This window comes from Necator americanus, chromosome V (assembly GCF_031761385.1).
Source record: "Necator americanus strain Aroian chromosome V, whole genome shotgun sequence".
Classification (NCBI taxonomy): domain Eukaryota; kingdom Metazoa; phylum Nematoda; class Chromadorea; order Rhabditida; family Ancylostomatidae; genus Necator; species Necator americanus.
Genome location: NC_087375.1, coordinates 31,363,196 through 31,386,332, shown reverse-complemented (window position 1 = coordinate 31,386,332; position 23,137 = coordinate 31,363,196). Strand labels below are relative to the sequence as shown.

The following is a 23,137-nucleotide window of genomic DNA, read 5'->3' as shown; positions in this document are numbered from 1 at the left end:
AAAGAACCTTACCAGAAGTGAATGGCTAGCGTATACCATTTGGTACTTTCAACAAAACAAACAACTAGCCTTGGAAATGGCTGCTCCATAATCCTTAATTCGTGACTCTCCACGGTTTTTGCGCTCCACGGACTTTTTTCCCCCATAAGTGTAGATCGAGTACAGTTCAATAAGAGCGCGGTTCCCAGTCCCCCACCTTACCCTAGAAATTATGCATTGCTGCAAAGATCGCGTCGTTCCCATCGGAATTAACCGTTTCGACATCGAGTACACTTGTATAGCCATTACACTTGTTGTTTTATCTACAACGTTTAAGGAAAAGCGTCAAATTCTGACTCTCACACTATATCACTAAATGACTGACCCCTACGGTTCAATAATAGCAGCAACAATTGCGACAATTTTTTGTTATCGGAGAGTGAGGATAAGGGTGAGCAAACTTTATCGAACAAATAAACTGGATGTCTTGATGAATTTGTCTTTCTTTTTAAGCCACGTTCTCCACTCAATTACAATCCAGACGATCCATCCACATTCCCCGTTGAAGAGAAGAAAAAAGCGGAAGTAAAGGAGATAAAGGAGAAGAGGGAGAAGAGGGAGAAAAAGAGCGGTCGGAAAGAAGCGAAAAATAAGTCCAAAGAGACCGATAAGGCTCCGGTGGTTGGTATGAGGACTACACCCGAAGCTGGGGGAACACCTGCGGAAGGGTCTGATGCAGGTTTGTGTACATGACTACAAAATAAGTTTATAGTAAGGTCAACACAACGACACCAAGCGCGTTCCTGTTACGTAAGCGGTTGCGCTCGAAGCGGTTCTACGGAGCGTTGCGGTTAGAATCCAGGGGATCCTTGTCGGCACCGTTCCTCGCTATAATCCGCGGTCGCAACTCGATTCTTACCGCTACACTCCACCGCACCGCTTCCAGCTCTACCGCTTACGCAACTGCAGCGTGTTTCATTTCGTTTTAGTCCGACTATACATAAAGGGCTGCTCTCGAAGCGGTACCACTTAGCACGTAGCGGTTAGGATTTAGAGAGGACCCTTCCTGACACTATTTCATTTCCTGCAGTTCGCGATGTACCTACTTCGACCCCAACCGCTGTCTCCACCGCAACGCTTCGAGCGCAACCGCTCACGCAACTGTCCGTGCTTCATGTCGTTTTGACCGGAATATACACATCGTTTACCTCAACAGTGCTGGTTTTCCTGCTGTTTTCTTGCTTTTTCGATTTTTGACTTAGATTACTGTCACAAAAGGTTCAGACAGAAGAGAAGCAGATGATCTGGAAACTGTCAATATGATGAAGAGCGCATGGGGCGAAGTGCAAGAGCAAAACAAGGCGACAGACAGTCGAATGAAATCAGTCGATCAGTAACAATGTGCAGGACTTGCGTACGTAGTACGTACGTGCGTTATGTTTAGAGTTCAACATTTTGTTTCTAACATCAACTAGTGTAAGTCAAAATGTAAAGGATGTTGTTATCATGATTCCTCGGCTGATACTACTTTTCTTATGACTGAAATGCTTTATTCACATTTAATTCTTGGAAGACTTCGTTCGAAATGATAAAGATCTCTGAGTTATTCAACCAGTTTCCTTTAGTTTTCTCACCTGAATGTAGCTGGTACTCACTTATATAAAAAAACCATTAAAGAGATGGATCAGTTAAAAAAATGTCAAGGTTACGTTAGAAATCCGCTTGTGAGTCTTCCTCTGAGGCAAATCTTGGGCTCTGTGATTTTCATTCCTCAACAATAAAAAATACTGTAATCACGCACGTGTGTTGGACAAGGAATAGGGTTTTGTAGTCTAGAAAATTCTGATCGGATTCGGAAAACTATGGAGGCGTGTTTGAAGAATACAGTTGGTCCGTTAAAATACAGCCCACAGAGTTCAACTAGCCTCGGTAAAGTGCAGATGCGCTCGAAGCGACGCTGTTTGGACAAAAAAGTGGGGAAGGGGAGGCGAGGATCTCGCTGCGCAACTCATCGCTGGTTTCCGAGTGAAGCTGCGATAGTCCCACCCGAACCCAACCGACCACGCCGCCTAGAGCGCAGCTGCTTACGCAACTGCAGTGAGTTTCATATGCCGTAACCGAGAACGGACAAGAGTTACTGATGGAGATCTATATGTTATTCTATTCAACTATCCAAAAGTTGGCAGTAAAAGGTGCACTACTCGCCTTTAGCGCCGACGAAGATCCTCGGACGCTCACGTGTGATCTCCCAGCGTTGGTAGGATTCTGCGGGCTGCCGAGGCGGTGCGGTGAAGCCAGCGGTCGCGATCAAGCTGGGACCGTCGCTAGACCAAGTGCAGTCTCGGACTGCAGATATGAGTAGAGCCAACGAGGTCCAACCTCGATCGCGACCGCTGGCTTAGGCACAAAAGTTAGAAATCTGTCAAAATCGGTCGTCGTGACCAGTGAACACTGCCAACACTTAATTTGTTCCATTCGTAACTATGCAATAAAAGAGTGAAACCACATTATCAAGAAAAAAAAACAACTGACCCAAACCAAAATAGATGAACAATTGTTAGAAGCAACTGTTTCGAAAAATTTCAAAACATTCACCTTTTGTCAGATTCATCTGTGAAATCTGAACATGCACTGTGTAGTCCACAATAGATTTCTGGGCATAGAACTTGGTCAGTGTTGTGGCTTCGTGCCAATGAATATTTCGCCTCTTTTTTCGGTTGTTCTCGAAGGCAACTTCAAAACGAAAGCTGCGAGGAGGTCTAATGATCCATACACCGCCATCTAAAGGACATTTGAACTCTGTTGTGTCATTCTCCTAAAACAATCTATATTTTGCGGAAGTGGCGTGGTTGGTAAGAAATTCTGCTGCGGCTGGACGATCGATCGATGGTTCGAAACCGGTCTAGAGCCAACCAGGTCTTTCATCGCTACAGAAGTCGGTAGATTAGTACCATGCCGTAGAACTTAAAAGAACACTGACTTGATACATTGGCCAGCTTCCGCAAATCACTGCATAAAATAAACACACGTCCCTGAACTTCAAACTATTCTGAATTGAAGTGAAAGCGTTGGCGCATCCCAAACGGATTTTTTTTAGAAAGATTCCTTCATTTTTAGATTGCTACTTGTTTCTCGTTGTGGTTTCAACTTATTATACGATGGAACTTCTGAAAATATTTTCGAAAATTATTCGCAAAACATATATGGGTCATTCTCACTTCGTACATGTACACAATAGTGTTCGCGCTGAAATACGCTTGGAATCCGTTTGATTCATTCAAACATTGGCGGAAGGTATAGATATAGTAGACACAGTATGTGTTCACTCGAGCGAACGCGACGCGTCTTCATTCGCGCACGATCTTACATTACTTAATATGCGCGAGCACCTTCCTCTGTGCTGTCCTCGAAGGCTATCCCGGCTATTTGAAGATGCGCTTGTCCGGATGGATATTTTTGCCACCGACTATGTCCTTTTTCCAGCAATCTTTAGGAATGTTCACTTAGAGGGAGTTATACTTTTTACTATCGGAAGAAGAGATCAGAGTGGGAGAACTTCTGGAAACAACTTTTAGAACATTCGTCGCGCGCGACGTCGTGCCGCCAACCACTTGTACCGATGTTCAATGGATCTGCTCTTACTAGCTGCATAACAACCACACAGTATTTTCGTTTCTGTTCGTTTGCAAAAGTTCGAAGTTTTCTGTTGCGACTACAGATCTTCCATTTGGTAGCGTATCGTAACTAAATAACTTTTACAATCTTTTTTTTTCGATGGGCAAAGATCGATAGATAAAGTGTTCAGTCAAGTGTTGCTTGTACCTTGAAATAATGGGTGTATCATTGTCGTATTTCTTTCTTACGCTTACAAAATTTCCGTAATGTGTCGATTCATTCAGGAATGTGGAAATTCTTCAGATCCATTGAGATTTAGTGGTTGGTGCAGGTCACGTTCTCGACAGGTTCGCTGCTTTTGCACTTTATTCGCCTGATATCTGATCGAGAAATTGTTGTCTCCAGTCATGTGTTTTGCATGTCCTTTCGATTTGTCACTGAACAGCCATGCTCACATGCTCATGAAGTTGAATGTTTTCTCAAATTTCAGCTTTAGATGAAAGCAGAAAATGAATCCCGACATGTTTTTCGACGTCTACGGTCATTCACCTACCGTACATGTGATCTGTCCCGGATATTTGAATCTTATCGGTGAGTATTTTTAATAACTTCGATTATGCCGGTATCGATCATAGATAGTGCATGTGCTTTTTAACTACTTTACATTCTGAATGTACACTCTTTCTTTGTTTCCAGTTTGAAGTATCCAGGTTTTGAGGCGAAAAATTACACCTTGCTCGAACTTCATGTAATTAAAGTTGGTGTTGAGGTATATGAAGAGATTTGTCACTGAGACATGACTGATCCTTTTCTCTAGCAATGCGTAATACTACTATGCGAAATGCTGTATTTTACTTGGAGTTCATCGTCCCTAACGTTCATTCCTTTATAATCAGTGATCGTGAAAATATCAGGTGAACACATTGTCGACCACGGTTATGGAACGATTTCAATAGCGACGGATACCGGATCAGAAATATTTGCTGCTCTAAATGGCAGATCCGACATTCGTATCTCGAATACTGATGAAGAATATAGGTAAGTATTTAGTTAAAGCGTTGCTCAAAAATCGATTGTTCATCCTGTACTTTTTTCTTCGCGCTTCGAAAACCTCAGAGGCATGTGTCTAGTGTATTTGCCCGCTACTACTCGCTGTAATGAGGCACGTGGTTGTAATTACCTGCAGCTATTTCTTCTCACATTGTTTAAAAGCAGCATACCACGAATCTGAGGTGATGCGGATTTCAAGTGGAGTATTCGTATACGGGAACGTAGATCATTGAGAGGGGTGTGATTCCGTCCATTTTTTCCTTATTTCCATAAAAAACGGGGCCCGGAAGATGCGCGCATGCACAAGGCAATTTTTCTACGGCAATTAGGAAGAAATGGACGGGATCATCCTTCTCTCAATAATCTACGATTCCGTATACGAATACTCCACCGGAAATCCGTACCACTACAGCTTGGTGGGGTAATGTCTTTAATTAACGTTAAAGTTATGATAAACACGAAAAAAAGTGAATGTAAAAATTGCCCTTACTTGTTACGGATTTGTTTTTCCTAATTTCTATATATTACGGTCGTTTTCGTCTCCCTTTAACCCTCTCACTTACGTTCTTGTCAGTAAGTGTAAGGCTGTAATGATGTATAATAGTTTTCAATTCAACACTTCCCAATGCCGAGGTTTCAAGAGGAGAGGACTTAGAGACTATGATGTAGTATTATATTATAGTGGAAACACTGTACGAAATGTTGAAGATGTTCGTGATCATTTTCTGGAAGTTGAGTTTGTATCTGAAAAGGAGCCCCTTCTCTTGGAACACACATTGAGATTGCATGTTAACTTGACGTGAAAGCTGAATCTTTATCATATCAGACAGGTTATTTCTTTACAGAGATCCGTCCGGATGTGCCTCTATTTGTGTTTGTTAGAAAAGCAACCATGAAGTAATTTTCCCAAAAATTCCAAATGTTTTCTCTCCTCCATATTATATTGCTTAGAAAAGAAACGGGTCGCTTTGGGTTGATCCTTGTGCCGCACCTGTTAATAAGTGACGTCCAAGTTCAAACATCAACGGCATCAAAGATCTTTAATAAAGAGAGATTGGATTTTCAGACGAGTAGACGAATTCTTTATAGGCAGCATGTTCTGAACTTGCCATCAGAGTGGGTCGGGACATCATGTCCGGAATGGTTTGACTACATTCTTGCCGGCTGGAAGAGCGTTGTGGAGCGGTTGAAAATTGATCCTGTTGGATTTGATCTACTGATGGAAGGTCAGTACGTCAGTGATTCACCACATATCAATATTGCTCTGAATACTGTGCTTTTGTACAGAACTACTTGAACTTGAGATAACTTAAAATATGGAAGGTAAAGAGTGAAAGAATGACAATTCATTCGTATGACTTCTGCGTTTTATGCTCGTCAAAACATATAGGAAATTTTACAGAATTCACAAGCTACGTACCCGTAGTTCCTTAATTTCAGGATGTATTCCACCTTCAGTTGGATTATCAAGCAGTTCATCTATCGTTTGTGCCGCAGTTCTTACTACCTGGGCAATTCATACTGGCAAAGGCTTTGAAGGGATATCGCGGTGAGTATGCGGAACACTGGTGCAAATTACTTACTGTATAGTCTTACTGTCTTCTGCTGTCACCATGCTTAAAATTTTTTCCTGCATACGTTACCATTTCAATTAAAACTACTAGGATTGGTACTAGCATTACATTTCTTATAAATTAGTATTTGGTTATCTGTTATTAATTAATTAATTATTCAGGGAAGAACTAGTCAACTTATGCATTCGAGGAGAGGAGTACGTCGGAAAGACTGGTGACAGACTAGTTCATCTCACACAAGTACGGTTATTTTCACATAAATTTACTTTATAAACTTTACAGAAATTGAAAAGATGTGCTAGTTGTTTAAGTATCAAGTATCAGTATAGTTGTTGGTATAAACATTATTCAGGGGGGTTAGCAAACATAGAACCAATTTTTCTTTCAAACGTACGTTTTATCCTCCAGATCCTGGGCCGGGACGATATGGGCGTTCGATTCGATTTTTTCCCATTGCGCTCTCATCTTGTCAATGTCCCACATATCGCCGTATTTGACGTGCTACACAGTGGAGAGGTGTCGAACAAGGTTCATTTCCTATTCTAATTGAAGTTTTTGCTTCATACTATGCTTGTAATACGAATACATAGCCCTAGATGGATTAGTGCTGGTATTAACGTAGATAGCGCTATTAAACTACTAAATTGAAAAAAATGCTTCCAGAAGTTTTAGCTAATGTCATTTTCTTTGTTAGAAGATTGAAAAATTGTGAGAAGGTGATGACTCTGAAACATTCATCCTTGAATTTGGACGTGCACGAGCTATAGTCGGGTCAAAGCTTCATGAAGCAGGGTGCGGTTGCTCAAGCGATTGTGCTCGGAGCGGAGCGTAACGGTTAGAATCAAATGGGGACCCTTACTAGCACCGTCCATCGCTGCAGTCCGCGATAGTCCAACGTCGACTCAACCGCTATCTCCGACACAGCGCTTTGAGCCCAGCCGCTTACACAACTGTACCTTGCTTCATGTCGTTTTGGCGCAACTATTATATATGCTGCATACAACTGTATGCGTTTACTGTTCCCAAAAGGCCGCAAATCAACGCTTTTGAGCATGTATAAAGTGCACCGACTAAAGTGGGGCTTTGAAAAAAAAATAAAGGCTCATCGAGAAGACCTTGTTTACTCAAGATGAAAATTAAAGGATTCTAAACTGCCGCTTCCAGAAAATTGTAAAAATCACGCCGCGCAAACCCCAGATGCATTCCATTTCTTACAGTGCGTGCTACAAAGTATACATTTGCTTAGTCGAATATGGTTTTTAAATTTTGAGAAATGTCGTTTTTCGAATCTTATATTGCACTATTTCAGTCCCTGTGTTCGCGCCATCTACATCTCGCAGAGGGCAAAATTGCTGGAAAAGTTGGTAATGTAAAGTTTAGCTCTCATAAGAACATGTCTTGCGCAAATTGAAGTGCTTTGCAGCTTCTTCTACGGAACGCTGGCAAGACGTGTCTGTATGTTCGACTTAGGGATGTACAAGTTAGGGTTTTAGTCGTTCATAGTCTCTTGTGGTGCAAATAAAAGGTCGTACTGTAGGAAGCACTTGGCAAGCGGTTGGAGGATATGATTGCATTGTGCGAGAATTTGCCGGAGACTTCTAGTCGAACCGAGTTGGAACAATTGCTAGGCCCTGAGGAACTTGAGGAGTGCTTGTCCGAAGAAATAAAACACGGTAATTGAATACCAACTAAAATGTTTCCATGCTATGTTTTCCATCATCACACTAGCTTTCAATTTTAGTGACACAATTCAAAATTCGTTCCACTGCTCGTTACGTGTTTAGTGAAGCAATTCGAGTGAACAGATTCGAACGAGCTTGTGAAACTCGAGATTTACTAACCATGGGAAGGATTTTCAACGAATCTCATGACAGCTTCACTAAGGTATCGTTTGGAATATTTGGGAACTGATGCTCATTTGAGATGGACTGTACCAACTTTTACAATTCTGATTCTTCCCGATACTTCTACACCAGCTGAAACTGCGATTTTAAACGCGTCTCTCGCAGGAATTTTCAACTTCCACCATTTTCTTATTTGTCACGTTTTATTCGTTCAATCCAGAATGTCAAAGTGTACGGCTAAGATATGGTTCAACATGTTTTCACTATGAGAAGCATCATTGTATGTAGTTCAAGACCCTAACCCGTTACGTTCTTCGACCACTTATGTCCGATTCTAAAGGGGTTCTGGATCGTAACTTATAATCTATTCCGCATCTAGCTTCTTGTACTGCTCCTTTTTTTTGCTGAAAGTCTTCTTGTTATCTTAGAACCAAGACTTGGGGTGCCACTATTTCTTTAGCCTTTTCAGAAATCATCCTGGCGTGACAATCTTTAAAGAGTATATGACAGTCTTTGTATATAGCAAATATTGCCTCCAATTCATAAGTCGCGGTCGAAGGTGCCATGTCTAGCTGGCGTCGTGGTCAGAGACAGGGCTTAATATCCTGCCGCTCTGTATCCGCCGAACAGTGGCACAGTGATCGATGCGGTGATGGCGCCGATTTCAACGAAAAAGGGTTTTGCTGCGTATATGAAGTAATCCTAGTCATAATTAATGCGAAATGCGCAACCATATGAAAAGAAAAAAATGAGAAAAAGGAGCTCATAGAAGTTCGTCTTCATCACGCCATTGATAATCTCGCGCTCAATCGGCGGTTGCAGAGAGAAGGTGGGTATCACTGCCAGCTTCCGCCAAAGGCATAACACGCCAGGACACCGCAATGCTTTCGGTGACAATTGTACACTTTACAGAAAAACAAACACTGTATTTCTAAAAACGCAACCAATTTGTTTAGGGATTAAACCTAGCCACCACATATCAAGTGCCTCAATGACTTTCTTTTATTCAGGACTTCGATTGCACCACAAAGGACGTGGAGAAGCTTGTAACTCGATGCCGCACGTCCCATTCTTATGGGGCTCATGTTATTGGATGGAACGGCATAGTGGTGGCATTAATTGATGACGTATGCCCTGTATATCTTGGCGATAAGCTTGTGTATCATGCATTTGCATCTGCTGGAGCGAGTATAGAGTTGTTGTAGTGTTGTGGAACGGAAATTTCTTGTCAATAAATTGTACAGTCTTTTTTTATTGTCGTAGACGCAATTCTGATGTAATCAGAGTCCAGTTTCTGATTTGAACGTAAGATTCTTATCTCGAAACGTAAGTGCACTCCAAGTCTCTGTATTAACAGTGGTGATGAAGCTATAGATGCTGTTTGATAGTGAGCTTACCAAGCGATGGAATACAATTTATGGCGTTACTTGTATACTTCTGCACGACTCAAGCTGCACGCGATCGTGCATTGATGTATATGTCATGGTAGAAGAGGGAGCCAAGAGACGCACACTATTCTCCATTCCGTCAAAGGACGTATAGTCGGATCAAAACGACAAGCACGGTGCAGTTGTGTAAGCGTCTATGTTCCGCTCAAAGTGGCGCTAGCATCACTCGTCGCTGCAGTTCGCGACGGTCCCACCTAGATTCCAACCGCCACCGCCCCGCTTGGGGCATTGCCGCTTACGCCACTGCACCGTGGTTCATGTCGTTTTGACCCGATTATAGCTCGCGCTGGTAGCGCGGAAAATTGTGAACAGTCATGGTCTCGGAAAATTTACATTTAACACCACTACATTTAACACCAACCCCAAGAAAAATGTGACTCAATCATGAAGTAGATCGTGCTGTTTTCCTGTCCTAGCAAAGCGGGTAGAGAGTTCCTCATGCAAATTCTGATGCAATTTTTTGTTTCTTCTCCACAGCTTCAGAGCTTATTCTGAGTTTCATGGGAAACGATATTGGTGGCTGTTGTGAAATGGCTACTACATATAAGACGATTATTTTTCTTTAAACATGCTACAAATTGGACAAACTTGTTCCGTGATGTTCTTAATTTTACAAGTAAAATACCGTCTATAGTAGGGTAAAACGACATAAAGCACGTACGTAATTGCGTACGTGGCTTCTCTCGAGGCGGTGCGGTGGAGATTAGCCGCTAGGAGCGTGGTGAACCCCTTGCCGGCACCATTCATCGCTGCAGTTTGCTCTGGTCCCACTTCGGTTCCAACTGCTGCTTCCACAGCGTTGTTTCGAGAGCGTACGCAGATGCACCGTGTTTCTTGCCGTTTTGACCCGACTATAACTTATTTTCGATCTTACATTCCATTGTTCAGCAAGGATCAACAATGCGTCTATGTTCTAAAGGTTCTTAAGTCTCCAAAGCAAACTAAACCTTTCATCCTTTCGGTGTCGATAAATTAGCACCTGGTCATAAACATCTACTATTCTGAGCTAATGTTAAAGACAGCGTATCAAAAAAAATTCGATCTTTTAATCTCCCGGGGACGTTGTAAAGTTTGGAGTGAAGATTACGAGTATGAGAAAAGCCACACTTAATCTCCCTCAATCGTCCTAAAAGCAGCGTGAGAAACGGACTTTGTTCCTACGAGGTACGTTAGAACGTCCCTTACTTGTACACGCGCTGTATCCACAACCGTCGTAGGAACCGAGGCTGTTTCCCACGCCGTTTTTCAGCACAGTTAAGGAAAATTGAGCATGGCCACGCTGATACTCATAATCTACACCCCGAAACCTACATTGTTCACGAGAGATCGAAGCATCGAAGATTGATACGTTGCTGCCTTTAAGAGTGTCCTGAAAAAACATTGATAAACATCAAACACCTTTTTTGTCTTTTATAACGATTTCTGATTGTTCGCTCAGAACGCGTGTTGTTCCAGAAAGATATTTTCTACACAACATCAAAACGACGGTTTTAAGACATGCACTTTGCCTTTTCTCCTCTTTGGAAGTGACCAATTAAGAAGGAATAGTCATTTTATTGCTTAAGAGGCTATGCGAATTGCCTGGAGAAAGAAATGGAGTAAGAAATGTACAGAAAATGATGGACATCCTTTATGTATTTTACATTTTCGCGCAGTGCTCAGCGATGTGGTGCGACGTCACTCGACTTTTCTTTGTTGCTCACTCTTGCTATTCGAAGTGCATCGACACCTACCACCATGGCGGAAGTTTTCTGAATGGGTAGTCATTCCTCTTTTGGTATTTTCTTCTCACTAGTTTGAATTATGTTATCATTTCGATATTTTCTACTTGGTTGAGATGAAATCTTAGCTTTTTTTCGATGAATCACAGAAGTTTGACTTGTTCTCATAGTTCGTATTTTGTAAACTGCAGCTATAAGGTTACCGGATGAGTGGCGAATGGAAATTATGTGAAAACATCCGAAAGTGGTGCTGTGTGATTAAAGAGGAACTAACCGGCTAGTGGGTGATCTCCAGTTACACGCAACTGTTCACAACAGATCTTCAAAACAGCTGATTGGAAGCTTTGCTCCACCGCCAATCCAGCTGCGATTAACTTTCACCACTTCCGGACCTGTCACTGTGTGCTTTCATTCTCTCCATAAACGTTAATACATGTGTTCGGGAATCCGATGCGATTATAGTCAACTAAAAAAAAAGCAGCTAGTTCTATAGCTCCATCGCTACTATATACAATTGTGTTGTGAAATGTGTTTCCGCTTCAAACAAAGATGAGAAATTTGAGTTGGACTCTGGGACAAGCACTTTTATTGGCAGCAACTCCCACCGCAGGACTATTCATAATCAGGGAAAACAAATCAAGGTAGGCGCATAACGTTTTCTAATATTCGCATTTTCATCCTGCTTCTGCTGGTGTGCCGTACTTCGCCATTTATGGATCACAGGTTTTGTGTCCGAAACAGTTAAAAGTCGTGGAAATGCTCACCCATAGCATTTCGACAACTTAGTGACTCATAGTGAGTAGAAGCTCTTAGGAAACAATAATTCCTTATTTGTTTTGTTGTTTTTGTTGTGCAATGTTGTTTTATTTCTTATTTAAATGGGATCGCAAAATCAAAAACCAGAGAATGTAACTTCGTCCACATTCCGTTCTGCGAACGAAGTTAGTCTAAACGTTTATTTTAGGGTTTTCTTGCTTTTTTCAGTAGAATAGAGATGACTTTTTGAGTGCGTAAGAAACAACACATCAATAAGTTCGTTCAAAACACTGATCTGCGTTTGAGGTAGCGCGCTAATGACAGAGGACAACCTTATACTTCTGGACTTACACAATAGAAGCGATTAATTTGTGAATTCCCTTGGACCCCTAATTTTTCCCAAAATATCCGATCATATTACAGATCTTAGACCTCCTAGGCTTAGATGAGGGAATAGAAGCTCTGCAGAGTAAATCAATAGCCGTCTTTTCAACGTCAAACAGCTATGTCTAAAAAAAAAATGGAAGTCGGCGAATGAATGGGAGTTTTCATGGAACAATGCGCCAAGAGACAACGGAAGGCCTGCGGCTTACGCTGTTTGCAGACGTGATGTTTCGAATATCAGCTGATTATGAGAGCAAGGATCGGGGAGAAGTTGGACGATGTGAGAAGTGTAATATGACCTTAGTTCATGCATTTTGGGACCTATTGTGAATGGCGCCACTAAGATTTTCCTGTTGTAGCTTGTTGTGTGAGTTATTTAGTTGCTTTTTGGATTTTATATTTCCTCCGAATTGTATTCATATTCTTTTGTCGATGGAGTTGTTTATGCTCTAGGTCAACTTCTTCACATTTTATTCGCTTTTTTTCCGCACAGCTTCCTTCATATTGATGTTTGTTTAGACTGATGGTATGAAAAACGTTCCGATGCCACCGTTACCCCAATTTCTCTGCTGTGTACACTATTGTCGCTTGATGCAGAGAAATTTGACTTAAATTTGACACGATTATTTCTACGTCGTCTCTAACACATATATGATTTGATCTTCCATCTTATACCGTCGCAACGCTCAGTTGTTTTTGCGCAACAATATACTTGTTTGCGAGAGGAATACATTTCGGACACTCTGTTTTTCTTTTAACTGATAAGTTAGCATAGCACTCATTTATGACCGATCTAGAACCCATTATACAGTCATTTCATCTGTTGCATGGTACAGTATTAGTATCCATGAGGAATCTCGGTTCTTACGAAGGACAGCTGAATCGTTTCTCTCATCGAATTTTCTTTGTTCGTTTTTGTCTGCAAACTTGTTCTCTCTTTTTTTCTGCCTATTCATTGTGACTTACGGAATTGCATTGATGATGCTGTCGTAACTCGTTTTCTGCGAATTTTAGGTACGATCTTCAGTACCCTTTCTAAATCTATCTAAATTGTTTCTTTTTCTTCTAATTCTGTGTGTCCAACTTACACTTTATACATAATATGTGATTTCTTTTTGCTGTCTGAACGCTGTTCATTTTTCGGACTGTTTGTGGGGGTTCTTGCGAAACTATTTCTTTTTACTCGTCTACTATTTATACAAAATCAATCGTTTGTTTTGGTTTTTTTCAACATTCCCTTAGGCGACTGACGGGCGCTTCTAACGAAAAAAATTCTATCTTTTGAGACAATTTCTTCTTTATGTTGTGATAATCCATCTAATTTTTCTTCTTGAGAAGCAGAGCGGTGCATGTGAATATTGAAACCAAAAGTATCAGGTAATTTTGTTTATGTTCTGATTTTCGCCTTTTTCGTTTTTAAAGCCATTTGTGTCACTTTTTCTACTTGTTTTTCTTATCGTTTTTTTTTTCATTTCTTATGCATTTACGTTTGTTCCAATCGCAATGAACGTACCGTTTGTGTTTTTTTTTAATGCTTTACATCGGTTTTGATTCGAAGGAATTGGTTTTCAAAGTAACATTTTCTAAGAGATGCGAACGAACAGTTCATCATCATTTGCATCTTCTACTGCGCTCGATGAAGTTGCGACAGCTTCATCCTCAACAGCGCAACCTGAAAATCCGGACTATATAAAGACACTGCGTCAATACGGCCGCTATTTCTCCACACGACTTGTGCAGGTTCGATTTTTTCTCTTTATTTTTTACCATTACCACCCTATGGGAATTCGTCGAGTTGTTTTTTTTTATTTATTTGCATCTGTACCGCTGTCAAAGAATGGTAATTTGATAATAACAGTAATTAAAAGGGATTTGGCATGTCCATGTGTGCTCCGTGCTTCTCATGCTGTGTGTAATTGGCACCGAACGTATTCAACGCATCGAGCCCATTTGGTTGAACACATTCGCCGTTGACTATATGTAGTGAAAATTAGTGTTGACAATTTTTACCATTGACTCCATATATGTATTATTATTTCATGGGAGTTGCTTCCCGTTCCTTAAGTATCGTTGACGTGAATATTTGGTGAGCAATGTTGATAATAGCGTGTCAAATAGCGGTACAGCTGCATCCATGTCAATTCCAATGGCAGTTGGCAGTTGAATGGCAGTTGTCTAGGTGAAAAGAAATTCGAGAGTATAAATTATACCTCCTCCAAAGTCTGTTATTTTAGCTGAATGCTTTGTTCTGTTTTCATGAGGCCACTTGGTGCTCATACTTTAACATAACGATAATATTTGGAAATAGCTGTCATTCGTTGAGAATTTCATCTTAATTCCAAAGAATATTACCTAGTTTCACAAGAGGATTGTCTTGCATGAGTGTTCTGTATTCATTCGTTTCATCTACATTTTTTCAAACTAGTCATCTGTAGTGGGATCAAAACGACATGAAGCACGGTGCAGTTGCGTAAGAGTCCGTCTCGAAGCTCGAAAAATCGGTTGTTATCAAGGTGGGACCATTGCTGCAGCGAAGAATGGTGCTAGAAAGGGTCCTCCCTCGATGCACCACCACACCGCTTCGAGCGCTGCCGCTTACGCAACTGCACAGTGCTTGATATAGTTTTCGTCCCACTATGGATATTTTGTCCTAAATTCCCTAGTGGACTGAAATAAGGTACTTGTATATTTTAATTGTGGTGGAGAAGGAGCGCTGCAAAAAAAATAGGTAAAGAGCAAAAGGTAAAGTGTCCGGCGTTGATCAATTCGCTTGGGATGCGCCAACACGTTCACTTCTGCTCATAATCGTTTGAGGTTTACAAACGCGCTCGCAGCCTCAAAATGACTCGCGACGGCTAGCCATGGTATAAAGGCAGGGTTTTCATTTTCCCACACAACTCTGGCAGCAGTTTGTCAACCCCGGAGGAGTGAAAGGCTTGATTGGCTCTAGCACGGTTTCAAGCCATCGGGCAACCATACAGTTGCAGCCTGCAGCTTGGAGTGGAACCTCAACTGCATTACACCATATCAGCCCGTAGAATCGAACAATTGTTTCGAATCTTTTCCAAACGCTATGTCTTTTTAATTATGATTTTTATTCACAATACGTGTGAAAACGCACCCAAACTATGTGAACCACGAACACAAGCATCAACCTCACTCGAAATTTGGCGCGGCAAAAATAGCTTACTTCTTTTTTGAAAATTGATAAGCACAAATATGAATTTAACCAATTGTATTCGCTGTATTGTACGACATTTGTTTCCGAATGTGTACTTTGATTTGCTCTTCGTTGTTTGAAAGAACAGTGACTGTAAAACCTGACTTCTTTGCGGATGGCAGCGTTTCATTAGAAGTGGTTTTTGCCGACATTACAGCCCGTAACATTACACTGATTAATGCTTCCTAGGAAAAACCAAACAAATCTGTGGCGGTTCTTTGAGATGTACATCAGTCATATACATCCGATTGTTTCTTCGTGTAGTCATAGAAATTTGCTTCATGAAATATCCAAAAAGTAAGTTAAGAAACAATTGTGAGGGATAATGTATTCCAACGAATATGAACGTTTCATCTTATAATTGACGTGGCTGCCACTTTGGTTTTGCTTCACTCGAACCACTAAGATCTAAGGCCGATAACATCGAAGTGATTTATAACACTGTTCAAAACTCATTGCTGATTTCTTGAACTTTGATCAATTTTGGAACAATTGACAGAGTTAATCGTTCTCGTAAAGCGCAGCTGAATAGATACACAATTCTTAGTGATCGCTGTTCTTGAAGATGTTTTGTTTCCAGTTCTAATTGGTGGCTTCGAATCACGTGCATTTTCTGCTTATGAGTCCCTCTCCATTATCAGAAATTGAAAAAAGTAGGAAGCGACTCACACGTATACACAAACAATCAAGGCTCCGACATCATCAGTTTTGTTTAGTCACAAAATATAAATGTACTTTAAAAAGCGGTTGAGAAGCACGACGTGCACTTCGCACAATACCAGTACGTTGCTTCGTAAACTGTACTTTCCTATTGATTCTACATGTTCTTTAATTCCACTCAGAAACTTTTTCTAAAGTTTCTCTTTCTTACCACATGAGACTATGAATAGCTACGAAATGCTATCTGCCCTTTGAGCATGCAGTGCTGTAAACCATAAAGTTCAAAAATTGACGTGTTCCTGCTGCACATGCTCGATAATATTGATACATGTACGGCGGAAGTGAGGTGAGTGGCACTTCAGTCATTCGGAGGCTTTGCTGTAGAGCTGCGATAAGAAGGGAGGGGAAAGGGGAGAAGTGGATGTAGCTTGGCGGTGAAAAATGGTCAACTGGTGGGCTACATGAAGTCAACTATGTTAAAGTTGGAGACCATTGAACCAACGGGTAAAGCGTGTTTGAAGATTGCCCACGGCTGACTGGGATGTGCGTCCGTTTATCGTGACTTAGTCGATAAAGCGAACAGAAGCACGTTTCCGGTATAGCGTTTTATGATTTCAAGCTGTCGTTATCATTCTGCGAAAATTTTGTGGTCAGTTATTTGAATCACAGTTCTCGTTGCAAGTTAATGAATATTGAGCGCTTGGTTCAAATATACTTTGAATGAAATCGGTGTGAAGATCCCAGCGAATTTTTGTCATTTAAGTTCTTGTAAACTTTTTAAAAGTTCAAGAACTGAAATTGCTTCTTCTTAGCTGCTACGTGGATGCCAAGCTGAACTAATGTCTAAGTTTTTTATAAACGGATTTTTATGTGACAGACCTGTAATACTGGAAGTATTACTTGCTCATAAATGTTATAAGAGTCTGATAACACGTGCCCGACCATGATGTTTCGCTCAGTAGTGCAAAAAATGAGTTGTATTTCTTAACTAGCAACACTACCATACGGATAAGCACTTTCACAGCAAAAAGCTCTTGTTTTTTCTGGAAAAAAGAGTTGGATATTAACTCATTTGTGAAAGAATCTTTGATCTTACACAATTACGTGGTTGTTGTGCACATGTATTTGTTTATTAAGGTTGTGGTGCAATCGCGAACAAATGAAAAATTTGATCTGGAGTGCACTTTACCATCCACCAGTCCCGATTGGTTCAATCTTCGAATCGATGAGCTTGGTGAAGTGTCCGCACAAGTTAAACGAAGCATAAGCAGGTAAGTGACGGTTAGCAAAGTACATTGATCGTTCTATATACCTTCCATAGTTTTGCAGCTTTCCACCCGTAGCCAAATCTATTTCTATTGACTTCATGTTGTATACTTGCGATGGCGAAGTTTTACCGATGGAGACGTGGTGAGTTTTTGGTGATTTTATCCTTTTTCTAAACCTAATCTTTTATTTTCAATTCTCAGTAAAGTTGTCGAGAATTTTCCTTTTGTTTCGAAGTTTTCTTATTTGTTCACATAGAGGCGGGTATTTAAGGTTTCATGTTACACTTCTTGTTATATTCATGAGGGCTTCCTAACATGTAAATTGATAATGTGACCTCCTCCTGCTTCGTCAGTGAACAGTTAGGTTTTGTCCAATCGAGAAGAGGGGCGCTATTTTTGACGCAAGTTGAAGTGCATTTGTATTGCTGGCACAAATATCGGTCCTCAGCAAAAAAGAAGAGAAAACCTTCACAAAAACTCAAAGCGTTTACGTTCCTCGTGTTCATATGGTTTATTTTCATCTTCTTGTTCGAAAAACTGGAATTTCCCGTACTTTTATGAATTAATCGGAGGAAGCACTAAATCGAAAGCATCATAACGAATTTATCCGGATTCTCTGAGAGCAAGTACAGAGTTTTCATACGGATTTTGGCAAATGCTGTAAATACTTATATACAACGTTTAACCATCTTCAGACCATTCGGTGCTCAGTTCTTAACATTTGTTTGAAGACTGTTTCAAATGTGTTGTTAATCTTTCGTTATATTCATGCGGATTTCCTCATTATTTTTTCCTCTTCTATGTACTTTAGCGATACAGTATGACGCTTTTTTCATTTTAAAAATACTGTTCTATGTCATTTTCCTTTTCGTTCTATACGTTTAGTCGGCATAGCTTGTAATACTTCCTCTAAATTCTTTCGTAAAATAGATTCCTAGGAAACAAACATTGTTTAAGGACATTTTCTATCGATGAAGAAGATCAACAATCTACGTGGGCTAACGATATCAAATCGCAACTGTATCTGCAGCTAAGTGTAATGCTACGAAGTGCTATGGTGGCAGCGAGAATGACACCGTTGCATAGGTGAGTTGAATTGAGCTCTTCTATTGTTTATCATTACTGCAAAAATCTCGATTTTGCGTCGCAATACTGATTGTTCTTCGGGATTTTAGAACTTTTGAAGAGCTTTGAATTCTCACTAAAAGCAACGAAGGAACAGAAAAGCGGATGTGCTGTCGTACCTAACGAGTTATTTTCGCATGCCGATACTTGCTGGTCACATATTGAAACTCTTTCAATCCTCTTCCCAGCTGCTTTATGCGTACCCTGATTTCTTCTATCCCTTGATCCGGGAGTATTTCTAGCATTCGGGAAAAATTTCATCAATAATTTGTTTTTCAGCCTCCAAAGAAAGCGACCAACCCTTACAATAGAAACGTAAACCAAAATGTTTCATAAAAGTCTTGGGCACAGCTCACTAACAACTTACAGTATTGCACTTGTTTTCATTTGTGTGTATCCTCCAGGTACTACGTGAAGAAACAAAGCTGCGATACGTTTGTTATACTGTACAAACTGGGTGAGGGAACGTCGGAGTTGGATCTTGGATCGGAAGCAAAAAGAATCGACCTTGGCCGGTTTCCAACGCCTGTTGGTGCGTTTACGCTTGAAGTTGCCTATCGAACACAAATGGCGAAGGAGCGAACGCTATCACCTCCCGAAGGACATGAATCACCGAACCAGGTAACAGTACAAATTTAGATGATATCGGGGCCAAGTTTTAAGAAAGTACAAGGTTTTGTTGTTATGGCAAACCTCATTTGAAACTTGGAACATTTTGCTTTCATCCCTTCTTCCTTTTCTTCGTCCAAATTTCATATTTCCAAAAAATTGAAATTGAAAAATTGAAAGTTCGTGAACGTTAAAGTTAACATCCTGTTTTATATCGTATATGTTTTAACATCCTGTTTTATAAGCCACCGATTCGCTTATTCAATGTGGTTTCGGTCATTGGCCACTGAATCTCGCCTCTTCTTTGTAATTCGTTTGCTCTAGGTGTGACTCATAATGTGACGATAAGCGTGGCTTGTTAGTTCGTCATCTCCAATAACGAATACGTAATTGCTTCAATTTCAACTATCAGTATTCAAATTTTAAACTATTTACGCTGTCGATAATTTCACGAAACTAGCTTACTGAAAACAGTCTGGAAAATGTATATTGGAATGAATATATGCCGTCGCCATTCGCGAGTATTGCTATACTTAATCTCATGCTTCTACATCTGCTTTACACATTTCATCAAGTCGAAGGTTCTTAAAAATGCACTTCAATTTTGAGATTTCTTTGTATCAGATCTTTGAGCATATGTTATCTGGTTATTTCGGAATACATTGAAGTTTTACGGTTACCTGCACTTCTTTTTTCAACTGTTTCTTTGCTCTTACGCTTGGAATGTTCCATTTGATTTCCCATTAGATGATTCGAAATTTCCATGTAAAAAATATGTTTGGGATTATTCTATAAGTTTGTTTCCACCTCTTTTGACATTTTCGTCTTTTTTAGCGGCAGAGATATTTTTTTTAACGCTGTGGTCACCAAAATAGTCGATTTTCGTCCTTCGATCGGATAGACTGTTGACTTGGTTCCAAAAACTACTATATTATAATACAAAACTTCAGGCTACTATGAATTAAAAGAGTTTATGAACATGGAAAGAAACTTATGGGATAAACCAATAGCAAATATTGCAGATAACGAAAACCCTGAAATCAAGACTGAGATTGAAGTGACAACGTTTTTATGATTTATGATTCTCGTTAATTTTTCTTTTTTAGATGAGTATAATAATGGCGACTCCTCCTGACGCTGGTGCAACGGTTGGTTCACCCACTCCGTCATCTTATTGCGAACTCATGAGCGAGTTTAGTACTAGTCCGTCGAGTTTGGTATGGTCACCTTTTTCTTAAATAATGCTGAAAAGTTTTATATTAGTCATGGACATTACAGCCTGCAACGTCACCTCCAGACACAGCGAATGTGAAACCTACTAGGTACATGTTAGCTCATATAAGTAATAAGTATGTGACTGATTATAATATGCTTTAAAGATCACGGTCAACTTCCCTTGCAAGTGAAACAGAAACCGCATCCAGTAGTCCGAAGACTAAAACTAACATAGTAAATGCTTTTAGTGTTCTCGTACTTTTTTCGTACTCCTTCACGCTTCATTTATCTCTTCGCAGACCGTTGCGAAGAACATGCCATTCGCTAATCTTCTCACTGTATCATACACGGGTGTTTTATTTCCATTACCAGAAGAAGTGCTAGGTCGAAAGAAATGTAGTAAGTACAATATGTTTCTGTGGTTGTTAATACTTACTTACGTTTTGGTTTTTGTAAAGCCTAAATAGAAAGATTTAGATTCGGAATCGGCTATTATAGAAGGAAGCGGCACTGAAACCGTACCTCCCCGTTGTGATTCGTTTTCAAAGCTGTTATGTGCTGGTAGTCCATCTACCACTAACACTGAACCCTCTGACGGAAAAAACGTTGTGAAACAGACCGAAGTGAATGTCCAAGTCGTAGCTTTAGTAACCAAAGGAGTTGAAGAAATGAGTGAGTGTATTTTTTCCTGAATTTACTTTGTAAATAATTGCTTTGATGATTTGTTTTCCTTACTTCGTACCTTTCACGACGTTTTTCGGTGTTCAATACAAAATCTCATAGCCCGAGCACAACATCCCAAGTTTTTAATTCACTGTAATTAATTGGCTACTTAGCTGAATTCCTAGAACTATTTCCATTTGTTTCATTTTTTGCTGCACTGGAGGTCTTTAGCTTTCTTAACTATGTGTATTTTAACGATTTGACGGAGAGATGAAATTTCTTCCGTTTATTTCTTTTTGTATTGCTCATGAGAAGGCAAAATTTTGACGAAAATAAAAATTACCCAACGTTTCCATCTTTCAGAGGTTGACGATGCGAAAAAAACTACAGTGAAGGTGAATTTTGACCTAGAGTGCAGTGAGAGGACTCTTGTCGATCCAGACAGTGATAGTCAGACGGAAGGGTCTCGTAAAGGCGATGTGGAGACGGAAGAGCAAGATGAGTCGGTTGCAACTTTAAAACGTTCCGAAGTGGATCCCGATGAAGTGGTGGGCACATCGGACGACGACTCATTTGTTAAGGTGATTTTCTTGTGGATTCAGAGTGTCGTCGCATAGTTGAAGTAAATTTGTTGTATGTGGCTGCTGACTTTCGATCGTATTCATAGAATTCGGTGCAGATACCTTTATTTGGCCGGACGTCATGCGGTGAGGCGACACAAGAAGGCGAGTTGGACACTCATCTCACGGAGTTCATGACCTCTTGTAAAGCACCACCACCATTAGTGGGCGTAGCACAAGAATGGGACACTTTGAGTGACATCCAAAGCTTAGTAAGTGTCCTCCTTGTGTTTTTATGTTTCCTATTTGATTATTTACACTGTTGCAATTCATGGAGCTATCAGTGTGCTCTAAAGCAGTCAGTTTTCTTCTCTAAACGGTTGCTTCCAGCTTGACGGATTCTCTCAGAAACAGGGTCTTTTCGACAAGTTCGTTGCTGAGGTGCGGGAACACGGCGATGATAACGACTGAAGAATTTCCATTTCCTCGTATGCTTCCAAATTAATTCCGTTCTCCTTATTCTCTATCAAATTTTTGTTAAAATTCTTCGTGTTCATTTGAGTTTCACTACTTTCTTCTCACTATCGAGGAAGTAGTGAAACTCGGAGCGGTGGTATCTTAGATTATACTGAATACTAAATCTTGTCAACTATCCGGTGTAGTCATTTTCAAATAATAGTATTTTTAGTTGGAGCTTTGAGGAAATTACATGTATTTGCTGGCTATATGAGGATTACATTCAGTTATTTCTGAGAGGAAAATATTTCCGTAAGGTGGGATTGATTTTCCATTACTTTTGGTTTCCAGATTCAGACGAAATATCTATGAGACAAAGATTGTGCGATGTTTAATACTCATTTCCTTAATTTCGAAAATATTACTACAGTCTCGAGAAATGAGTCTTTCCTGCAAAAGATCAGCTAGCTCGTATAGATAGGGACTTATTGGTTTGGTGATCGTTTAGGTTCACCCATGTATCGAAAAGGAAACTACTAAAAAAGATTGTCCGGTCCTTTCATCCACTTTTTCTCGGTTTTTGATCAACAATTAATTTAGGTTCTTGTTCTCGATATGTTGCTATTTAATGACCGCAGTTGTGGGACTTGAAAACGTGAAACCTGGAGAGACTTACGTTGGGTTTATAAAACAGTTTAATTCTGGACTAGTCCTGGTACAATGCTGTCAGCGCAACGAAATCCCTTTTAATTTGACGGATTAAACTGATTATGTCCACTTAGTGTTTTTTTTTCGTTACGAAATAATGGAAGTAGGATGCGTTTCTGCAGGAAAACAAAACAGAAATTTGCAAAAAAATCTCTGATTTTTACAAATAATGTAAGTTTCAAACTCTTCATACACGTCTCTATTCTATCCATTTTTTTCTGTTGACCTTTCGAGCATTGCTAGTGCTAAACTGTTTGCTTGTATCTTTATAATGAATGTGTG

At 40.2% G+C, this 23,137-nt stretch overlaps 2 protein-coding genes across 5 annotated transcripts; both read left to right on the top strand.

Moving 5' to 3' along the window:
* Positions 1–355: 355 nt before the first annotated feature.
* RB195_015779 (uncharacterized protein) lies at positions 356–1,376 on the top strand (the record flags this gene model as incomplete). The annotated part of the gene is made up of 3 exons (XM_064206653.1): positions 356–430; positions 493–718; positions 1,264–1,376. The coding sequence occupies 3 exons, from the start codon at positions 356–358 to the stop codon at positions 1,374–1,376; spliced, it is 414 nt and encodes a 137-aa protein (XP_064062534.1).
* A 2,727-nt stretch (positions 1,377–4,103) lies between these two features.
* Positions 4,104–22,162, top strand: RB195_015778 (uncharacterized protein; the record flags this gene model as incomplete). 4 transcript variants are annotated; one of them, XM_064206652.1, is made up of 25 exons in its annotated part: positions 4,104–4,185; positions 4,509–4,632; positions 5,734–5,870; positions 6,085–6,193; positions 6,380–6,458; positions 6,627–6,734; positions 7,528–7,578; positions 7,642–7,698; positions 7,756–7,891; positions 7,960–8,102; positions 9,073–9,250; positions 11,858–11,872; positions 13,960–14,111; positions 17,389–17,522; positions 17,581–17,661; positions 18,477–18,605; positions 19,049–19,265; positions 20,360–20,470; positions 20,532–20,575; positions 20,633–20,702; positions 20,768–20,867; positions 20,946–21,140; positions 21,495–21,712; positions 21,811–21,963; positions 22,082–22,162. In XM_064206652.1, 25 exons carry the CDS (start codon positions 4,104–4,106, stop codon positions 22,160–22,162), a joined length of 2,904 nt encoding a protein of 967 aa, XP_064062530.1. The 4 variants fall into 4 exon arrangements, with proteins under 4 accessions (XP_064062530.1, XP_064062531.1, XP_064062533.1 ...); XM_064206651.1 differs by having other exon boundaries at positions 6,627–6,746; XM_064206649.1 differs by lacking the exons at positions 4,104–4,185; positions 4,509–4,632; positions 5,734–5,870; ... (7 more) ...; positions 9,073–9,250; positions 11,858–11,872 and having other exon boundaries at positions 13,962–14,111.
* Positions 22,163–23,137: the final 975 nt, after the last annotated feature.